Below are 20159 nucleotides of genomic sequence, written 5' to 3' on the forward strand. Positions count from 1 at the left end.
CCTGCTACAATCCCACCACCTGCCTCTTCCTCCTCCAGTCCAGTGAACAGCCTGTTCAGCTGCAGTGCAGCTCTCCTTTCTCACTACCCCTTCCTCAGCCCTCCAGCTTCACCATACACTAGCAAAGTGCAAGTGAGTCATTGAATTGCAACTCCCTTGCTGGACAATGGCTGTTGATGGTTGTTCAACACCTGACAGGGTGCTGGTTAGTCCCTTGTCCTTGGGGATCTAATATTTGGGCAGTTCCCCAACTCACAGCATATTTTAGTGCTTTAGTCAGTTTCTTTTCAACCTCCTTAGAGAAGTTTTGTAACCTTTAAATAGCCCTTAATTTGAGCAGGGAAGGTGGGTGGTGAGTGTGAGACTTCAAAATAATTACTATGTTCAGTGAACAAAAATTATAGGCAAGTACAACAGATTCACACTCCTGGAGACTATTAAAATCCAAGCATGTCTAAGAACTGAGTGCATGGAATCTAGCAAGATCACTTTAAATGTCTTAGAAAAAAAATATGACTATGTATAGATAATACCATAAAAAGTGTCAATAAGGAAGCGTTACTGAAATTTAGTTCCACAAGAAAAATTAATAGCTGTCTGAAAGATGAGAGAACTGAGCTATGCATCCTGTGCCTTAAAAAAACAAACACAAGAGAGGGAGACCAGCCCGAAATTTATGCTTCAATACTGAGTCCACACAATGATATTTTGTGAATACATTATATGTTTGGAACTTCATGCGTCTACTCTGCAAATCTGTTGGATGGAAACTAATACAAGGCTGGTTGTTACTGAAATAGGTTACAGGAAGCCTAAAAGTTCAGCCCAAATAAGGATTATTATTTGATAAACATTTACACATTTAGACATTACACGAGTCAAGCTGTCTAAAAGTAGTGTCAAACAGATTGATGGACTCCAAAGCCTTATCCTGAGCTAGAAGCCAAAGCTTCCAACATGCAACATGTGGAGCAGATGAAAGTGGCTTGAAAACGTGGTAATAAACAGAATAAGGGATATAGATTACTGTTGCACACTTCAGTACCTTAAGGAGTTTAGAAAAAGCAAACAAAATTACTTGGATTATGGAAAACTGTGGAATAGATCAGTTGCTACAGCCTGATGCTCACTTAATATTTAAGAGTTTTTGTCATCAGGAATAACATTTTCTATATTAAACTTGAGTTCTCTAGGTTTCATCAGCTAAGGGTCAAATTTAGGAAGATTAAAATGCAGTAAACCCCTACTGAATTTTAATTGAATGTCAGCTGCTCAACTCTTTTGAAGATCAGGCCACTTTTTAGGTGCCTAAACATGGATTTAGGATACTAGCATTAGGCACCCACGTTTGAAAAGTATTGTCCTTGTCTAGGACAAGTCATTCCACAGCTAATTGACAGACATTAAAGATAAACGAACTACTAAATATTATATTTCATCGCAGGAGCACAAGTGAAATGAGAATACTATAGCTGCAGTATGGAGCCTGTCAGTTAAAGTGAGACAGCCCTGGGTCGCAGTCAGTGATGCAGGATTTCAGTTTTTGAGCACACTAAACCTAGCTATGAGAAGGAACATATGGATTCATATAAATAAAAGACTAAAAAAATTTTAAAAAGGGAGGTCCTCTTGATTTTAATGTGCAAAGCAATTCACTCAGACATGTCATTTCAGAAGCACAAACATGTTCCAGTGGAAGGACCCCTCTTACAGAACTATTAACCCACATCAGTATTTTCTGGTCTAATTTTTTTTTGCTGAACTAGTAACTAAGATTAGGCCTAAATCTGATTCTTACTATAAAAGCAGACTGATACTCTACGCTGATCAGTAAACAGCTACTTCTGCTTAACTAGGAATATTAAGCTTGATCAACTAGCAAAGGCAGATTCACAACACAGCCCAGTGATGACCCCATATGCAAAGACCAAATTAATCTGAGGCAGCAGAAAATAAATAAATAGTTATAGAATGGAAAGAAGCCCCTTACCATCACATTGTGGCTTTACAAGATCCAGCATCTGGCACAGACAGTCTTCAAAAGGCAGAGGTTCAATAGCCATGTTATCCAGTTTTTGACACTGTTCCTCATAAAAGTACTCCAGTTCATACATAGACAATGCACCATCCCCATCAAGATCCATACAGCGAAACCAGTATTCAATGCTGAAATAAGTGATAACACTAACTGTTTACTGCATGAATGACTCTTTGCAAACATTTAATTTAAAAAAAAAAAACAAAAAAACTTTTACAGACATTGGACAGCTCACAGATCCCATTGCATAGCTTTAAGCATACCTAGTAGGGATTTGCATTAAGTCAAGAATGGACTATCATGATACAGCAGACTTCTGCATAAACACTTCTCTCACCAGGTGCTGACTCAGGTACAATACAGGGTAAGCTATATTGTGCATTTTAAAAATACCTGTAAATTAAGTAGGTAGGAGGACCTAATTCCACCGCTGATATTTGGCCACAATTCCCAGTGAAGTCAATGGAAAGTGAAGTCAAATTCTGGCTTCCTACAAGAGTTCACATTGAAGAACTACCTTATATTTCATCAACACCTCATAGTTCTACTCTGTCAAAATGCAGCTCTTACTAAAGTCTTTCACAGCATATAGCAATGCAGAATTTGTTTCATTATTTGCGAGCCTATCCCTACACAGTATTAGGGTGCAATAAAATATAACCCCGTAAAATAGCAGCACTACTTAGGGCAGGTCTACTCTATGGCAGGGATCAACGCTCTGAGATCGATCCACTGGCAGTAAAGACCCACTAAATCTAGTAAAGACCCACTAAATCGACTGCAGATAGCTCTCTAGTCAATCCCTGTACTCTACCCCCGACGAGAAGTCTTTTCAGATAATTATTATCCCTTGCAGTGTAGACCCTGGGGTAACTCCACCTAAGGTACGTCAACTCCAGCCACATTATTCACATAGCTGGAGTTGCGTTGCGTAGTGTAGGTAGACTTATTGTGGTAATGTAAACATAGCCTCAGTTAACCATATTCATAGGCATTAAAAGAGTGCTTTGGGGAAGCATTAATGAAGAACCAATACTGAAGAGAGAAAACTCTGACGTAAAGAAATTTCCTTAGCCAGCTTCCTTTTACAAACCTACTTTTTCTATAGATTGGTATTAGGTTAATAACTTCCTCCTTGCCAGTTTAGATTCACTTTGCTTGTGCAGTGACATCTGTCTCACACATTTGGCATTATAACCTCACTATAATGTCAGAAGGGAATGAACATGTTTAGGGGGAGGTTTAGGTTGGATATTAGGAAAAACTTTTTCACTAGGAGGGTGGTGAAGCACTGGAATGTGTTACCGAGGGAGGTGGTGGAATCTCCTTCCTTAGAAGTTTTCAAGGTCAGGCTTGACAAAGCCCTGGCTGGAATGATTTAGTTGGGGATTGGTCCTGCTTTGAGCAGGGAGTTGGACTAGACGACCTCCTGAGGTCCCTTCCAACCCTGATATTCTATGTTCAAGGAAGGCCTTGTTTAAAAGTAAGAGCTTTGAAAATTACCAAGTCTAGTTAGAAAGAACAACTTTATATAAAGGATAGGTGGATTGTTTAAGCCTGAAATTTCTGAAAATGTTCCTCTAACACAAAACGCCTCTTTAAATGAATCAGACTCAACAGCTGAAATGAGGCCAAAGAAAATCAAATGAAACATACGGATTAAAAAACACTAATTAGGAGCCTTCTATTAAATTTCAAAGTGATTTACATTTGGTCAGGTAGGTATGTTCTGCCAGTTTATAGCTAGTGGCAGTGCCAATAAAGCCAGTTTCTAGTTATGCTCAAGTGTCAGTTAACTCTTACCTAGTTGGAGTCTTTTTGTCCTCTTCAGATATCAAAAACCAGACAAAATCAGCATAGCTAAGTTTTCCTTCTTTCTGTGCTTTTTTGCCCCTTAAAGGCCAATGCAGGTATTGACATAAATGGAAAACAAGAATGCGTAAGTATTTTAAGACATTGAAATACTGCAACAAAACTGGGACTAGACTTCACCACAGGAAAAGGGTCATTTTCATTTTGTTCATGTTAATTTTAAAATTTACTCAAAAGCTTACATCATAGTTGAAGTTAGGGAATGCAGCTCTGGCTCAGGATCAGCAACACTCAGTGTGCTGCCCCAGCCTTAACACATCCTGTATGAAAGAACAGGGGAAGTGGATGGCACAGAGTACGGTGAGGAGGAATCCTCAGCTGGCTCTTTAGATAAGCTGATTAGGCCTCAATAGGAGTATTGTGTCCAGTTCTGGGTACCACATTTCAGGAAAGATCTGGACTTTCAGTCCAGAGAAGAGCAACAAAAATGATTAAAGGTCTAGAAAACATGACCTGTGAGGGAAGACTGAAAAAAGTGGGTTTGTTTAGTCGAGAGAAGAGAAGAGGGGGAAGACGACAGGATAACAGTTTTCAAGTACATAAAGTTACAAGGAGAAGGGAGAAAAAAAATTTCTTGTTAACCTCTGAGGATAGGACAAGAAGCAATGGGCTTAAATTGCAGCAAGGGCAGTTTAGGTTGGACATCAGAAAAAACTTCCTAACTGTCAGGGTAGGTAAGCACTGGAATAAATTGCTAGGGAAGGAGGTTTTGGAATAACCATCATTGGAGATTTTTAAGAGCAGGTTAGACAAACACCTGTCAGGGATGGTCTACACCAGTGGTTCCCAAACTTGTTCTGCCGCTGGTGCAGGGAAAGCCCCTGGCAGGCTGGGCCGGTTTGTTTACCTGCTGCATCTGCAGGTTCAGCTGATCGCGGCTCCCACTGGCTGCGGTTTGCTACTTCAGGCCAATGGGGGCTGCGGGAAGCGGCGCAGGCCGAGGGACGTACTGGCCGCCACTTCCCACAGCCCCCATTGGCCTGGAGCAGCGAACCGCAGCCAATGGGAGCCGCGATCGGTTGAACCTTCGGACACGGCAGGTAAACAAACCAGCCCGGCCTGGCAGGGGCTTTCCCTGCACGAGTGGCGGAACACGTTTGGGAACCACTGGTCTAGACAATACTTAGCCCTGTCATGAGTGCAGGTGACTGGATTAGAAGATCTCTTCAGGTCCCTTCCAGTCCTATGATTATGGCTGCTTAGGCAGCAAGTGGGGCTGACAATCTGGTTCACTATTATGGATATATAAAAATTTTAGAATTACATTTGAATTAAAAAAAATACAAAAGTTGTACAGCATTTTGTAGCCTAATCAGAGAGTGCTTGGAAAGCAACAAAGAAAGAGTGACAATGTGTTTTGGCAAAACAATTATTGCTTTTCCTTTGTTGCTTTCCAAGCACTTATATCTATATGGCTGTAAAGCAATTTAAAAAATTAATCGCGATTAATTGCGCTGTTAAACAATAATAGAATACCATTTATTTACATATTTTTGGATGTTTTTCTATATTTTCAAATACATTGATTTCAGTTACAACACAGAATACATAGTGTACAGTGCTCACTTTTATTACAAATATTTGCACCGTAAAAACACACAAGAAATAGTATTTTTCAATTAACCTAATACAAGTACTGTATTGCAATCTGTCATGAGAGTTGAACTTACAAATGTAGAATTATGTACAGAAACTGCCTTCAAAAATAAAGCCATGTAAAACTTTAGAGCCTGCCAAGTCCATTCAGTCCTACTTCTTATTCAGTTAATTGCTAAGGCAAACATTTGTTTACATTTGCAGGAGATAATGCTGCCCACTTCTTGTTTACAATGTCACCTGAAAGTGAGAACAGGCACTCTCATGCTACTGTTGTAGCCGGCATTGCAAGATATTTATGTGCCAGATGTGCTAAAGATTCATATGCCCCTTCATGCTTCAACCACCATTCCAGAGGGCATGTATCCATGCTGATAACGGGTTCAGCTCGATAACAACCCAAAGCAGTGAGGACCAACGCATGTTCATTTTCATCATCTGAGTTAGATGCCACCAGCAGAAGGTTGATTTTCTTTTTAATGGTTTGGGTTCTGTAGTTTCCGCAGCAGAGTGTTGCTCTTTCACACCTCATCCCTCTCAGACTTTGGAAGGCACTTCAGATTCTTAAACCTTCGGTTGAGTGCTGTAGCTATCTTTAGAAATCTCACATTGGTACCTTCTTTCCGTTTTATGAAATCTTCAGTGAAAGTGTTCTTAAAATGAACAACACGAGTTGGGTCATCATCCAAGACTGCTATAACATGAAATATATGGCACAATGAGGGTAAAACAGAGCAGGGGACGTACAATTCTCCCCCAAGGAGTTCAGGCACAAATTTAATTAACGCATTTTTTTAAACGAACGTTGTCAACATGGAATCATGTCCTCTGGAATGGTGGCCGAAGTATGAAGGGGCATATGAATGTTTAGCATATCTGGCATGTAAATAACTTGCAATGCCAGCTACAAAAGTGGCATGCAAAGGCTGTTCTTATTTACAAGGTCACCAGAAAGTGAGAAGAGGGCAGCATTATCTCCTATAAATGTAAACAATCTTGTTTGTCTTTGCGATTGGCTGAACAAAAAGTAGGACTTAGTGGACTTGGAGGCTCTGAAGTTTTACATTGTTTTGTTTGAGTGCAGTTATGTAACCAAAAAAAATCTACATTTATAAGTTGCACTTTCATGCGAAGACTGTACTACAGTACTTGTATGATGTGAACTGAAAAATACTATTTCTTTTGTTTATCATTTTTACAGTGCAAATATTTGTAATCAAAAATGCCCTTTGATTTCAATTACAACACGATACAATATATATGAAAATGTAGTAAAACATTCAAAATATTTAATAAATTTCAATTGATATTCTATTGTTTAACAGTGCAATTAAAACTGATTAATTGTAATTAATTTTTTTAATCAATTAATTTTTGAGTAAATCGTGTGAGTTAACTGATTGATCAACAGCACACACATACATATATATAAAAATATAAATATAAGATACTTTCTGAATTATTCACTTCCATTTCATTTCTGTTCTTATACTGCACTGATCATTACAGTTTCCAAGCAACTTCCTTTGTGTCCTATACCTTCCAAAAGAGAACTTTGATTTTTACAAAACTGATTAAAAAAAAAAAAAATCAGATAAGCAGCCTTGAGTTAGCACATCGTGAAATTTCTCCTGTACAGAATTCCTGTTTTTAAGCATCTTTCTGATACTCTGCTGATGTTTAGATCTTTTTGGGAAGTCATGAAACATGCCCAAGCACACTTCTTCCTCCCTGGGGCTGTCTACTGCCACTTTGGTTTCAGATTTTCTGCTATATTTACTGGTCAAGACCTCTTTGTTAGCCTCAGGAACAGCATGTATGTGAGATGCCAAAAAAGCACTGCATGAGTGTGATGTCATTAGAGCTGACTAAGAATTGTTCAAGTAAACTGTTTTTTTGGGTCAAAAATGCCAATTCATCAAAACTGAATTTTTCACTCAAACTTATTGGTTTTGACATACATTTTGTCGTGAAGGTTTCAAGAATAGGTCTAAGTAAGAGAAAGGCCACTCCAGAATAACCACTAGACTAGTGGCTACGACACTCATATGGGATGTAGGAGACCAAGATTCAAGTCCCTGCTCTGCCTGATTCATGCAAGTGCCCTAACCACCAGGCCATAGAGTCAGTCTCTTTCGCTCTCCTGTTGGAGCTGTTTCACTTTATGTAAATCAGTGGTTTTCAACTTGTGGACCCCTTGGGGTCTGCAGATGATGTCTAAATTTTCAAAATGGCCTGCACCTCCATTTGCAATTTTGTAGGGGTCCACATCACTGGTGTAAATAGTTACTTATTCACTAGGCCAGAGAGAGAGCGCATGAGAGAGGTAGAATCAGGCAGAGCAGGGACTTGAATCCTGGTCTTCCATATCCCAAGTGAGCATTGGGCTACTGGCTATTCTCAGGTGGTTCTCTTGCCCTTTTTTTTTTTTTTTAAATTTGACAGGTCCAGTTTTCATTCTGATGCAGAACATGTTAAAACCTCAGTTTTTCACAAAATGGAATTCTTGTTTTCTATCTCGCCCTAGGCATCATAGCTATTCCATGGAGACAGGAAATACAAATGACCATCAAAAAAATACTGAAGCTCCTATACAGTGTTTGTCGAATGCACAAAGTACTCACTTAAGATAAATAATTTTTCTCTAACTTTAGTTAGATTAACCTTATGTGTTACTTATAACACTAGTAGAAAAGTTTCAGAGTAGCAGCCGTGTTAGTCCGTATCCACAAAAAGAAAAGGAGTACTTGTGGCACCTAGAGACTAAAATTTATTTGAGTATAAGCATTCATGAGCTACAGCTCACTTCATCGGATGCATTCAGTGTGAGCTGTAGCTCACGAAAACTTATGCTCAAATAAATTTGTTACTCTAAGGTGCCACAAGTACTCCTTTTCTTTTTACTAGTAGAAAAAGCTTTCAAATGAAAATTTGAGTTTCCAACTGGAGTCCCTTTAAAGTTTTAAATTGCAAATGGAAAGATAAAATAGCAGAGAAAGCCAGTGATTGCTTTTCACTTTCCTCCCAACCCAAATTAGATTTTACAAAGTAACGGTCAACATTGCTTTACCTTATTTAACATAAATCAAAGACCTTTGCACAGAGTACATTGTGCACCAGCAACACAAAAATTCCTGTTGAAACAGTGGATTTAAAAAGATGGAGTGACAGCGCTGAACCCTTGAAATTAGCTTTCGATTTTCAGTGGAACTCATCTGTTCTAGGAACTTCATTTTCAATATTTCATAAACAAGCCTGACCATTAAGTTGGATTACCTGTATTTAAATCAACATATAAAAAGTTACCTTGTTACTGCTCCTGAAAATATCCTCTCTATCATCCTGTTTGATATAGCTGTGAAAGAGAAAAAAATATTAGAAGACATTTAAAGGTCATATTTTTGCTTTATATTGGGTTTAAGCTGATTACTGCCTATTAGATCAGTATTTAACAAGCATGGCCTTAACAAGTAAATCTTGCTTTCAAGGGTCTTTACATTTTAGAAGCCCTATAATTCATCAGAGAGCCAACATGGAATTAGGAATTTTAATGTATAAAGATAATACTTAACTATCTCTGACACACAATTTTGAGATGCATGTTTTTATTCTGTTACCAATTCTGGGGTTTTACTAAAGATGAAGTGTCTTTGGTTAAATGATTGATTCTTATTTGCGTAGTTTTATGGTGCTTTCTACCAGCATACTCTAAACATAATTTCTCTACTAGAATACAAAAGATATTACTAAGAAATTAATAGGCTTTAAGAGCTGTATGTTTTAAGATATGTCTACATTTCAAAGTTTAATATTGGAAAAGAGAACCAGAATTGCATCTGATTAACTTAACCGTAGAAGCCTTTCATTTCAAAGTAAAAAACCCCCACCAATGCTTCCGTAAAAGGCTAATTAGTCAAAACCTTGTCCTGTAGTATATATTTGTTTTTGCTATCACCAAACATTTCATAGATAAGGCTAGAAGGACCACTGATCATTGAAGTCCAACCTCCTGTATAACACAAGCCACAGGATTTCCTTTAATTAATTCCTGTTTGAACATATCTTTTAAAAAACATTATGATGTTCAAGGCAGTGGTTCTCAACCTAGGGTACACAGAGGTCTTCCAGGGAGTACTTCAACTCATCTAGATATTTGCCTAGTTTTACTACAGGTTACATGAAAAGCACTAGCGAAGTCAATACAAACTAAAATTTCACACAATGACTTGTTTCTACTGCTCTATATACTGTACGCTGAAATGCAAGTATAATATTTTTATTCCAATCGATTTTATAATGATATGGTAAACGTGAGAAAAATTTTTTTTTCAGTAATAGTGTGCTGTGACATTTTTGTATTTGTGTCTGATTTTGTAAGCAAGTAGTTTAAGTGAGGTGAAACTTGGGGTACACAAGACAAATCAGACTCCTGAAAGGGGTACAATAGTTTGGAGAAGTTGAGAACCACTGTTCTAAGGGACACCAGCAACCTATTCACTACTTATTCCCAGAACTGTGCAACACTCAGCTCGTGTGCTTCGAGGGGGAAAAAAGGCATGATACAGCTGAAAGCTGAGATCACAGAAATTAGAGAGGGAAGAGACCTGTTAGGCCATCATGTCAATACCCCTTCCACTTCAGTATTTTTCCTCGCAATGTGTATGAGTGCTTGGTCTAGTCTAGTTTTAGACTGACAGCAATGAGGAGACTGCCACTCCCTGTGGGAGACAACTGTGTAGTTGGAGACATAACTTGCTCTACCACCTGCTTTTTAAGTGTAGGGCCAAAATTTTCAAAATGTGTGCCCAAAAGTAAGGCTGTGAAGTCCATATTTAGGCACCTAAGTAGCCTATTTTCAAGAGTGCTGAGCACCCAGTGTCGCCTTTTGATTTCAGCTGAACTTCATGGGAATGGCAGACATGCAGCAGTTCTTAAGATCAATCCCTTCTAGCTGCTTGCGCCCATATTTCCTACTGTTCATGTTTAACAGCTGTTACTTTTTCTTCTGGTTAAGAATGAGGAGGGAGTCATCTATAATATGTGATCAGACTTGCTTTTGCCTTTGCTGGTCTGTTGGTTCAAATGATCATGACCAGCAGAAAAACAAAAAAGTGTTCTTCTTCCTGAATTAAATATCGACTAAAAAGTAGTTAGACTTGAGTAGAAACAACCCTAGGGAAAAATATTTCCCTTTCATAGGGCAATCAGAATGATGTCCCAGATCTCTTTCACTATGGGGGAGAGCAGGGCACATCAGATTTTCTGTTTGTAAGTGAACTTCCCAATCATGAGAGGAATGATTCCTTAAGATGACAATAGACACAGCGTCGGACAAAGTACTTCCAGAGCAGCTGCAAGATGTAAAGAGATGTTTAAATTAAACTCTTGGTCAAATGTGCAGGATTACAGAATCCAAAACCACTGCAGAATTTGTGAATGCAGAACAGCGTGTAGGCGCTAGATATTCTTAAAACTGTATATGAAGTGCAATACAGCTTTTCAGTTAACTTTTACTTATGGTCTTAAAGCTAAACTGGTTAAAAGTTGTTCCATGTGTCATACCATGATCATTATGCCGGGCTAAATCCTTTGGATCAATATAGAGGTCATGGTCTGTATCCAGCTCCCAAAATTTGCAATAGATGACATAGAAGTGCTCATAAGAGAAGTACTCTGTCAGCTGGTTAATATCAGCTTCTTCTTCCAATAATGCCACATTCTATTATTAGGAAAAAGAAAATCTCAATTAAAGAACCTGCAAGATGCCTGTTGGTCACAGCAACAACTGGAAGGATGAGTGAAAGTTCTCATATCATCAATGAGCATCACTAATCTCTAACAGTTTTTCAGTGGAATTATTTTATTTTCAAAGACCTTATGCACAATATAGCATGCTAAGAAGATTTTAATAAACTGAGTTGAAAGCTAAGGTGCTAGAGAAAAATGCATAGTAAGGACAGCCAACTTTCTGCTAAGTGAGAGACAAATATAGCTCTGAACAATATAGTAATCTAAATTGAAACAGTCTTGTATTAATAATTGCTCCCTTGAGAATCAATGCACTTTAATCTTCATTGAACTGGGAAAAAGCAAGAAAACCATCTTTACTTATGCCCTTTTAAGTATTTAACTTAATAAAGCTTTTAAATGAGCAGAAGTTATATTTACCTTGCAAAATTTTACATAAATACCTGCAAAAAGCTGCTTTTCCTGAGTTCATTACACGTGATTCTTCCAGACCAAGACCTATTTACTGTATAAAATATCCTTTGTATAACCTACAAAAGAGAGACAAATTAAAAGTCTACTTTTAACTATCTGAACTAAACAATGTACTGTTCCAAGTTTTGGTTAAGTGTTTAAAAATACCTGTGTACAAATGCAAAGAAACAAAAATATGAAATAAGGTTCTGCAGTTTACTGCTGTATTCACTTCCCATTGTTTATTACTATTGCTCAATCTGCAGTATTTGGTCATCATTATCCTCAGTCTTCATCTTCCTCCTCTCTTCATCTGTTGAGGCCTGGGTCCATTCCTCTTTTTCCCTCTACCTTGTCTTAGTGAGCTCATCCTCCCATTGTTTCAGATACTATCTTTCCAGAAATGATTTCCAACTCTCTCTACTCAATCTACAGATATCACTTAGACATCCTTCAGCTGTCCCAATATCCTCGATTCAGTGCCACAAAGCCATACTTATTTCCTCCTGATCCCTCTCCAGCTGTCTCTCTCTACTGAGAACTCCAGCACCCTTCTATTCTCCCAGCATTCTTTTAACATTCAGTCTTGACAAATTCTGCTACTTCTGTATCACTAAAATCCATCCTTTACCTCACTATTCCCATTGCTAAAAACCCTGGAAAAACCTTTAAAAGGTCCATGCCCTGGCTTCTCTTGCCTCAACTACTGTAACTTTATCCCTGATCAACTTTCGCACCTCTGTCTCATTTATTCAAGAACCCCATTGCTGATATCCCCTTCCCCTCTAATTACTCCCACCAACTCATTTCATATATCCCTCTCTGGGTTTCTGCATTTTACTCTATCACACTGAAAACCTCCCCCACTACATCCACAACAGCCTCCTTCCTCATGCTTGCCAAGCAGCTTTTCCCTTCCAAATACAGCCTTCAGATCTAGTATATCCAAGATACTAGTTCTACCCGCAGCAAGGATTCTATTGATGTAAATTTAGGTCTCAATTTTACAAATGTACGGGTTATCACTTATCTATTATGCCATCCATGTATCTAGTGCTTTAAACATAAGACAATATTTCAGCCCTCCAGGATCTTAATCTAAATTAGAAATCACAAAACTTGTTTATGTATTTACACTGTAAATTTATGTTTGAAAAATGCATAACAGATATTTCCTGGTTCGAAGAGTTTACAATTTAAGCTAAGCAAGAGGCAGACAGGATATGGAAGAATAGGCCAGGAAAAGAATGTGGTAAGAGAATTACTTGAGAAAAGATCAGAAGGAAAAGTTGGTTTGATACATGTATTTTATAGTATCATACACTTTATACTTTTAGCTTAAGAATGGTCTTAGAAGCCTACTGTAAGAAGGTTCAGTCCAAAGAATGTGAGATTTTTATTTCAGACACACTATTAAAAACGTTACCTATCTGTTATAAATCCATCTATATTACTAAAATAAAGGCATGTCAAAAAACCCTATGAAACAGTCCATCATACTTCCATATCAAAATTAAATTGGCTTTGAGTCATAAGTAGAGGGCATTAAGTGAGTTACTGATATTGTAATCATGAAATTTTATATATAGTTAAAGCTTCAGCATACAGCAAGCTCTGCTGCTCTTACTTTGAATTGGAACAGCTGGTTTGATAAGCCTAGAAAGGCCTCTCTTACTTCTGAAACTTAATTAGTTCAGTCTTAATTGTGTGTTTAGGGAAGCCCATTTTTGGCTTAAACTACAAAGCAATTTTTTTCTAGCAAAGTTCTGCCTTAGCTTTGCAGTTTAATCCATCTGGACATCATTACCTCATCTGTTACACATCTAACTGGTCTAAAAAACCCCCCCAAAATTGAATGTTTGCTAGAGACAACTGGACAAGTCTTAAAATTTGGGTCTCTAAAACAAACCAGAGCAGAGAATGAGTAAATATAGTTTGAGACTTGTTTGATTTACTATGCTCAAGATGTCAGTTGCTGCTGTACATTGGCTTTTTTTATTGTGGGAAGGAAAAATTGTGCAAAATAAACATAACACTGTTGAAATTCTAGAGATATGTTTAATTCCTATGGAAGTTGCCTATACAACCCTTGTGTCAGTACAAATACTATTTCTACAGATTAGCTTTATATTAGCCTAAAACGTGTGTACCAGACCTTACTCCTAGACAGAGCAATTGTTTTAAACCTCTGCCCAGCAGATGGGTCTGTCTCCCTCTGAGGTACTGCTCAGATGGCATCTTACCCAGAAGTGGAAGCGGAACAGTAATTAGATTTCAAATATTTAATAGTGAATTGGTGTGAGAACCCACTAAGAACTCTAACCTACAACTTTAATTTTGTGAAGACAACATCCTCCAGACAGCTTCCACCCAGCAGTCGGATCACTAAAGCTTCAAGAAGTTACTTAAACAACTCCCATTCAAAATACGCTTAAATACAATACTTAACAAAAGGGAAGATCAACAGATCTATTTGTTATCATTCACATAATTACAGGGCTTAATTTCTTTAGAAGCATGTAGTGGTTGGCAGATGCTCTTTCTTCTAAAAAGGGACAACAGTGTAGACCGTTTTCTTATGTCTTTGATAAGTGGACTGATGTTATGGTTCCCTTTTCAGAGAGAATGTTCATAGCAGTTTGGGCTTCTTTTCTAGGACCTTGATATGAGGAGTTCTTTTAGGGGCAAAAGTAAGTAGTGGAAAATTCATTAGCTATCCCTACTAACCAACTGCTAAGATGAATTTGTCAAATGTTATTTCAACCCAGGCCTCCCTAAGTAAATATGTTCCTCAACTAAAGAAAGGACTGGGGAATGAGAGGATTTAGCTGCTGCAGCCCTCAGAAGGAACAGTAGTTTTTCCACAATTCAGACAAGCCATGCTCCAATACAGTTGCCGAAGAAAGATCATCACAGATGACATATTTTCTTCTTTCTCCCCTAGCTTCAACCATATCTTTTGAGAAATAATTCATCTAGGAATTGCTATGGCCTCACTGAGAGGCAAATACTAGTATCAGCTCTTAGCATGAAAAACCCAGCAAAGCAGTTACAGTGTCATCAGTTCTCATTAATTTATTGAGAGTCCCACAACTTTGCTACCTGTTGGAGCTCTTGTGATGACATGAAGAGCTCCTTGCCTCATGTGACTTGGGAGCAGGTGCCTGCACGAACTCCCCACTGCTCCATCCTCCAAGCTCTTCTTGCCCCTCACTCACCCTGGCAGTTCTTGTGGGGACCTGATTGCAGCAGGGAGGGGTGGATCAAAACAGGCTTCTGGAGGTGACTGACTGACCTGCATCCCCATCTTTTTTGGCAGGCTACCACGGGGGGTGGTTCTTTCGTCATGCTAGACTGCATAAGCTGGCTCAGAAGTAGAAAGCTCAACCCCAGAGCAGGCTGTCCCTCTGAAGGTAACCCACTATGGACAAGGAACACCCACCCACCACAGCACTGAGAAAAGGCTTTTGCTAGGGACCTGCCTTGAGCCCCCTACTCCTATACATTAGGTGTCAACTGGAAAGGAATCCCTTCCTCCCACACATCTCCCTCTGTCTTGTGAAGGGCAAAGCAGAGCCCTCACGCCCCCACCCACTGCACCCTACTACTATGCAGATACAACTGAGCCCTCTACCCACCATCCCCTGCTGCTCTGTGGGGCAGCACATTATTTTCTTGAGGCATTTTGATATACCAGGTCTGCAATGGCTACACACTTCCTCTCTCAGCAGCTTGAAGCAGTACTGGCCCTCATTGCTCAGCCCCCAAAAGCACCTCCACTCTACCTTTCCGCAGGGCTTCTCCTGACCAGGAGTTAGAGGGTGGGGGTATGGTATTAAGATCTCAGCATATTCCCCTACAACCTCCAATCCTGACACAGCTTCCTGCAAGAGAGAACAGGAGAAGCAGGAGGCACAAAAGGTAGCGGGGGCACCAACTGACTTTTGGAGGGCATGGGGGAGGAAGAGGATGATAGTAGCAGCTAACTTTTGAGCAAGTAGTAAAGTTTCATGAAGCTCCAAGTATAACCCTTCTTTGTTGGTGAGAAAGTCTCTAATGTCACTCACATGATGTCTCCCCTCCATGTTCCCAAGTAGTGGCATGGAATCATATTGGGGAGATAAGTGACTTTCACATTGATGAGAAATGTCACATGGAGCTGTGCAAACTTTGGCAGTTAAGGGAACCAGTGGCTGTCTTGGACTTGGAAGGCAAGAGCTAGGGAGTAGACCAACAAGCACCTGCTCCACGATTGCATAAAGACAAGAGTAACTGCAAAAGGGGACAAAGTCTTCTTACTTTTGATAAATATGCAAGAGTTTGCACTACAGTGTTTCTAAAACACACTGCAAGTATGCAGAGGGGTTCAAAAATCAGAATAGACTAAATCTCACAACTTAATCTTCTTAAACAATCTCTTGCTTTTTAGGCCAATCATGATTTTTGAACTCTTGGGGCTGGCAATACTACTATTGGTCTATTGGCGATGTCTATTGGAGTGGGGTGGATGAACCTGAAGACCTTCAACTCTGCACTAAAGTATGAAAGGTGCAGAAGCAAAGTTAATGTCTCAAAAGAAAGACTCCCAGATTAAATTTGTGCTACATCCAACTGTAGCTTATGTATACTGAACTAATGGATTTAATTTAGTTCCCAGAGGATGCTCGTTAAACTCAGTCACTGATGCTTGCTGACATTTTTAAAAAAAAATTGAATGCCCTTGGGAGGGATCTCAGACTCTGAAGATTGAAGGACCAAATGAGCAGAGTCTGAAGCAACATAATCTCTAGAGTTTGTCAAATCCAGATCAGTAGTTGAGGGAAATTGATAGAACAGTTAACTGCTATTCATATAGCAGTTTGTGGACAGAAAGATGACTAGTCACAGAAGCTTAGAGCTGCAGATCTGGAACTTTTCATGTATACAAAATTCAATTAAAAGGAAAATCATTGAACTGGGAAGGTGCAAGTAGCTTTAAAAAAAGGCTTAAATTCTATCATGATCTCTTTACAATTCCATAATATTGTGGAGAACTTATGCATTATCTACTTGATAAAATCTGAACTTGAAATAATGCGGAAGTCATTTTAAACTTAGGCTTTTTTCATTACGAAGTCCAAACCAGGGTCAGTATTCTAACCTGCCATACATTGAAAACCACACCCAAATAAGCATCCAAGTTAACTAAGTAATTTGCTCTTCAGTAGAAATACATTAACATGTTCCACACAAACCATCTCCATTCAGTATTCCTCATTTCAACTGTTATTCAGTAAGCTCTTCTAACACGCTGAAATACAGAGAAACCTTACAACTATCGATTGCAATGACAAATGCTCTTCCTCCCATTACCGTGTCTCCTGAAGATTTGAATAGACTCAGTATCATGCACTAGAAGCTTGAAAAGTTGAAATCAACAGAATACTTGTCTCTAGAGATAAGCCCATTGTGAAAAGGATGGTTTTACATATTTCAATTGACCTATTAATTAACTGTTAAACTGTATAAAAGTAATGTTTCTAAATAAAGCACTTACTGTGGTAATGTAACGAGAATGAAATTCGGATGCTTCTTTTAAAAAGGATAGGCCAGGATGACTATTCACCACATCCTATAAAGAGAGGGGAGGAAATGAAGTGCCAACTGGTACCCATTCTCACCCTGGGTATCAACTCATTAATGCAGAATACTACCATCAATTCCTTGAAAGAGCCATTCCAAATTCGATTGCTAAGCAAAGCAACCATTACTAAGTATAACAATTTGTAGACTGCCTCATGTAAACATCCCATGGTGATGTAAGTTTTCAAAATAACGTGACTTTTAAAAGCCATTCAACATGAGCTTTCTTAATTGTAATAGGGAGATGTCAGAAACAATAGGCAGAGGTGTGCAAATTATATGTTCCTTTCAGAAAAAAAACAACTTATTTTCCTGGTGTAGATGGGGCTTGATACATGTAACTAGTAAGAAATAGCACTGCTGAAAAATTACGGATGGTTTTCCATTAGAAATGAAGACACTCTATAAAACCACGTGGAAGTACACTAAGTCCAACATGGAAGTTTGCTTCTGGTCATTCATTAGCAAAGCACTAAGACTTGTGACAGTCCAAAAAGAGATTCAACTGCCATTTTTCTTTTCCCCTCCCCAATAACTTCCCAGAAGCCCAAGAAGCACATCCTTAACACTACTATGTCAATCATGAGTTGTCATTAAGGTTAAATAGGCTCTGACACATTAGTCAGTCGAAATCAAACATCAATTAAGAGCTATTGTAGTATGTGTAGGGTTTCTTCTTTTCAACTTCTTCCCTACATAAAAGTAGGCTATAAATATTTGTGACTGTAAAATGACTTGTAACAAGTTAACCTCATCAGTTGACCATACAAGTTGCGTACACTAAATATCAGTAATCTTTTTATTCATTCTCTTTACTAGAGTTACTCTATCAGTTAGGAAATTAAAGTTGTGCTGGTACAGCTAGTCTTTTGTTTAGCTTTGGAAGATACAAAGAGGTCATGATTAAATTAAATCGCTATGTACTTGTAAAAATGGAATGAAGTCTTCTTGCACCAAGTAGTTGCATCCAGGGTTCATCAGAAGATGAACAAACTTTGCAGCATCATCGTGGCAGGTCTGTAGTATTCTGAAATGCAAATATAAAATGAATTTGCATCAAACTTTTTCTACTCCATTCAGAGAGGAAAAATGCTCATATTTGTGTTAGGAAGTTCTACAGCAGGATTTATGAAAAATCTGCAGTCTCAGAATTTAATCCCAACTCATTGATGTAACATGTGAGCACCTAAAGAATGAGTTACCATAATATAAAGGCAGGCATGTGGTCACAGTTTCTTTTGCCTACTAGTGATTTTACATAGCTCTAAGCATTGCACTGGCCAATAATCCTATATTGCTTCCTCTCATACTAGACTTTAAGGCATAATTTACATTGTACTATCTTTACTGTACCTGCTCCCAGAAGTGGAGTAGTCAAATGAGAGGACAGTTTGAAATCAAGACCATAGTTCTCCTTCCTAGCCTCATTGATCCCAGAGAAAGTAGTATCTGCCCACAACTGTTGACATATTCCTGCAAATTAGGACCACACTTCTCAAAACCTTACACAGTTGGGACCACTAGGAACTTGTCATTAACCACACCACATTATATATCTTTACACAGCAAATATCAAGAATTTAAACTGTACGCATTTTTTTAAATCCAGTCCACTCTGTGTTGGACTATTAGAAAGGGGTTTTGTTTGTTTGCAGGCTGGATCACATTCATAGCTTAAATATTACATTTAAATTAAGAAATACAGTACCTCAAAAAGCAACCTACTTACTTTCGCCACATTGCAACAAATTTATGAACTGAGACACATCCTGTTCGTTCTCCTCCAGCACAATAAAACAAGGGACCTTTCCAGTAAAGCGGGCATTCACAGGCCTGGAATTAAGGTGTAGAACAATGCAGACAGTCAGTTTATTGATTACTTATCTGAGCATTACTCCCTCTCAAAACACTAGCGTAAAATGAAACCTTGCTAGTGTAGTTGTAAGGGGGCATTATGGGAGAGCAGGACAGACACTTGTTTCGTTGCACACACTTTTACGGAACTACAGTGAAAATAAGGCAATTCCTGGAAGATTTAGTTTTTTGACAGGTAACCTTTAATTTGACCAACAGCTTTAGTCTCTACTGTACTGCACAACAAGGTAGATTTTCATGGTAAATAAAAGAAATTAAGGGGAAAAGTCATTTCCATTTATTCTTTTTCCCCACAGTTGGGAACCATTTTTCCACTTGTACTTCTAAAGAAATGGGGGATTCACACATGAAGACAAGCATATGTTTACTGTAAGCAATCACAGTGTATGTGTTCCAGTGTTAGCCCTAGACTACTATGGAAAGATATACGGAGTGATCAATACAGCTCCCTTGAAAACAAAATATTTATCATTTACATTCCTGCTTCAATATTATATGGAGAAAATATTAAATTCCTCCAACCCAATTTGCTATGTATGTTATACAGAAGCAAAACAAGTCAGTCTTTTTAGATTGATAAACCCCATATTCTGACACTGCAATAAATCTAGTGACTACTGAAGGACTAAAAAAACCCTCCAAAGAAACAAAGCCATTCTGGATTCGAAGGTTTAATAACCTAAGTCCATAACTTAACTTTCTCACCTTAGACAGGAAAAGAATCTAGCTTCTTTGTTTTTAGATGAGTAACTGGTTTAATTGTAGAGTTCTACATAGACATATTCAAAGTGATAACTCAAAATGCTAATCTTGCACCATGTAAGTAAACCAACTTAAAGATGCGCTTAAAACATCTGCAGTAGTACAACTGATTACTGTGAATGCACATGGCCAAATTTTGCACTGAGACAATGCTATCCCACTGACATCTATGGGACTGCACAAGATATAACTC

The 20159-nt window shown here is 38.4% G+C and overlaps 1 protein-coding gene across 7 annotated transcripts in view; it reads right to left on the reverse strand.

Annotated features, from left to right (window-relative positions):
• The window catches only part of PPP2R3B (protein phosphatase 2 regulatory subunit B''beta), a 95650-nt gene that overhangs the window by 16090 nt on the left and 59401 nt on the right, over positions 1 to 20159 (reverse strand). For 6 of the 7 annotated variants that reach the window (XM_073353807.2, XM_073353827.1, XM_073353797.1 and 3 more), the window contains 8 exons: positions 19059 to 19162; positions 18254 to 18356; positions 17244 to 17318; positions 11698 to 11784; positions 11069 to 11225; positions 8813 to 8861; positions 3842 to 3931; positions 1991 to 2166 (listed from right to left, as the gene is read on the reverse strand). In XM_073353807.2, coding sequence (XP_073209908.1) covers positions 1991 to 2166; positions 3842 to 3931; positions 8813 to 8861; positions 11069 to 11225; positions 11698 to 11784; positions 17244 to 17318; positions 18254 to 18356; positions 19059 to 19162 — 841 coding nt within the window. The remainder of the gene's footprint in view (positions 1 to 1990; positions 2167 to 3841; positions 3932 to 8812; positions 8862 to 11068; positions 11226 to 11697; positions 11785 to 17243; positions 17319 to 18253; positions 18357 to 19058; positions 19163 to 20159) is intronic. The other variant, XM_073353835.1, reaches the window with a different exon arrangement.

Source organism: Lepidochelys kempii, chromosome 1 (assembly GCF_965140285.1).
Source record: "Lepidochelys kempii isolate rLepKem1 chromosome 1, rLepKem1.hap1, whole genome shotgun sequence".
NCBI classification, from domain to species: domain Eukaryota; kingdom Metazoa; phylum Chordata; order Testudines; family Cheloniidae; genus Lepidochelys; species Lepidochelys kempii.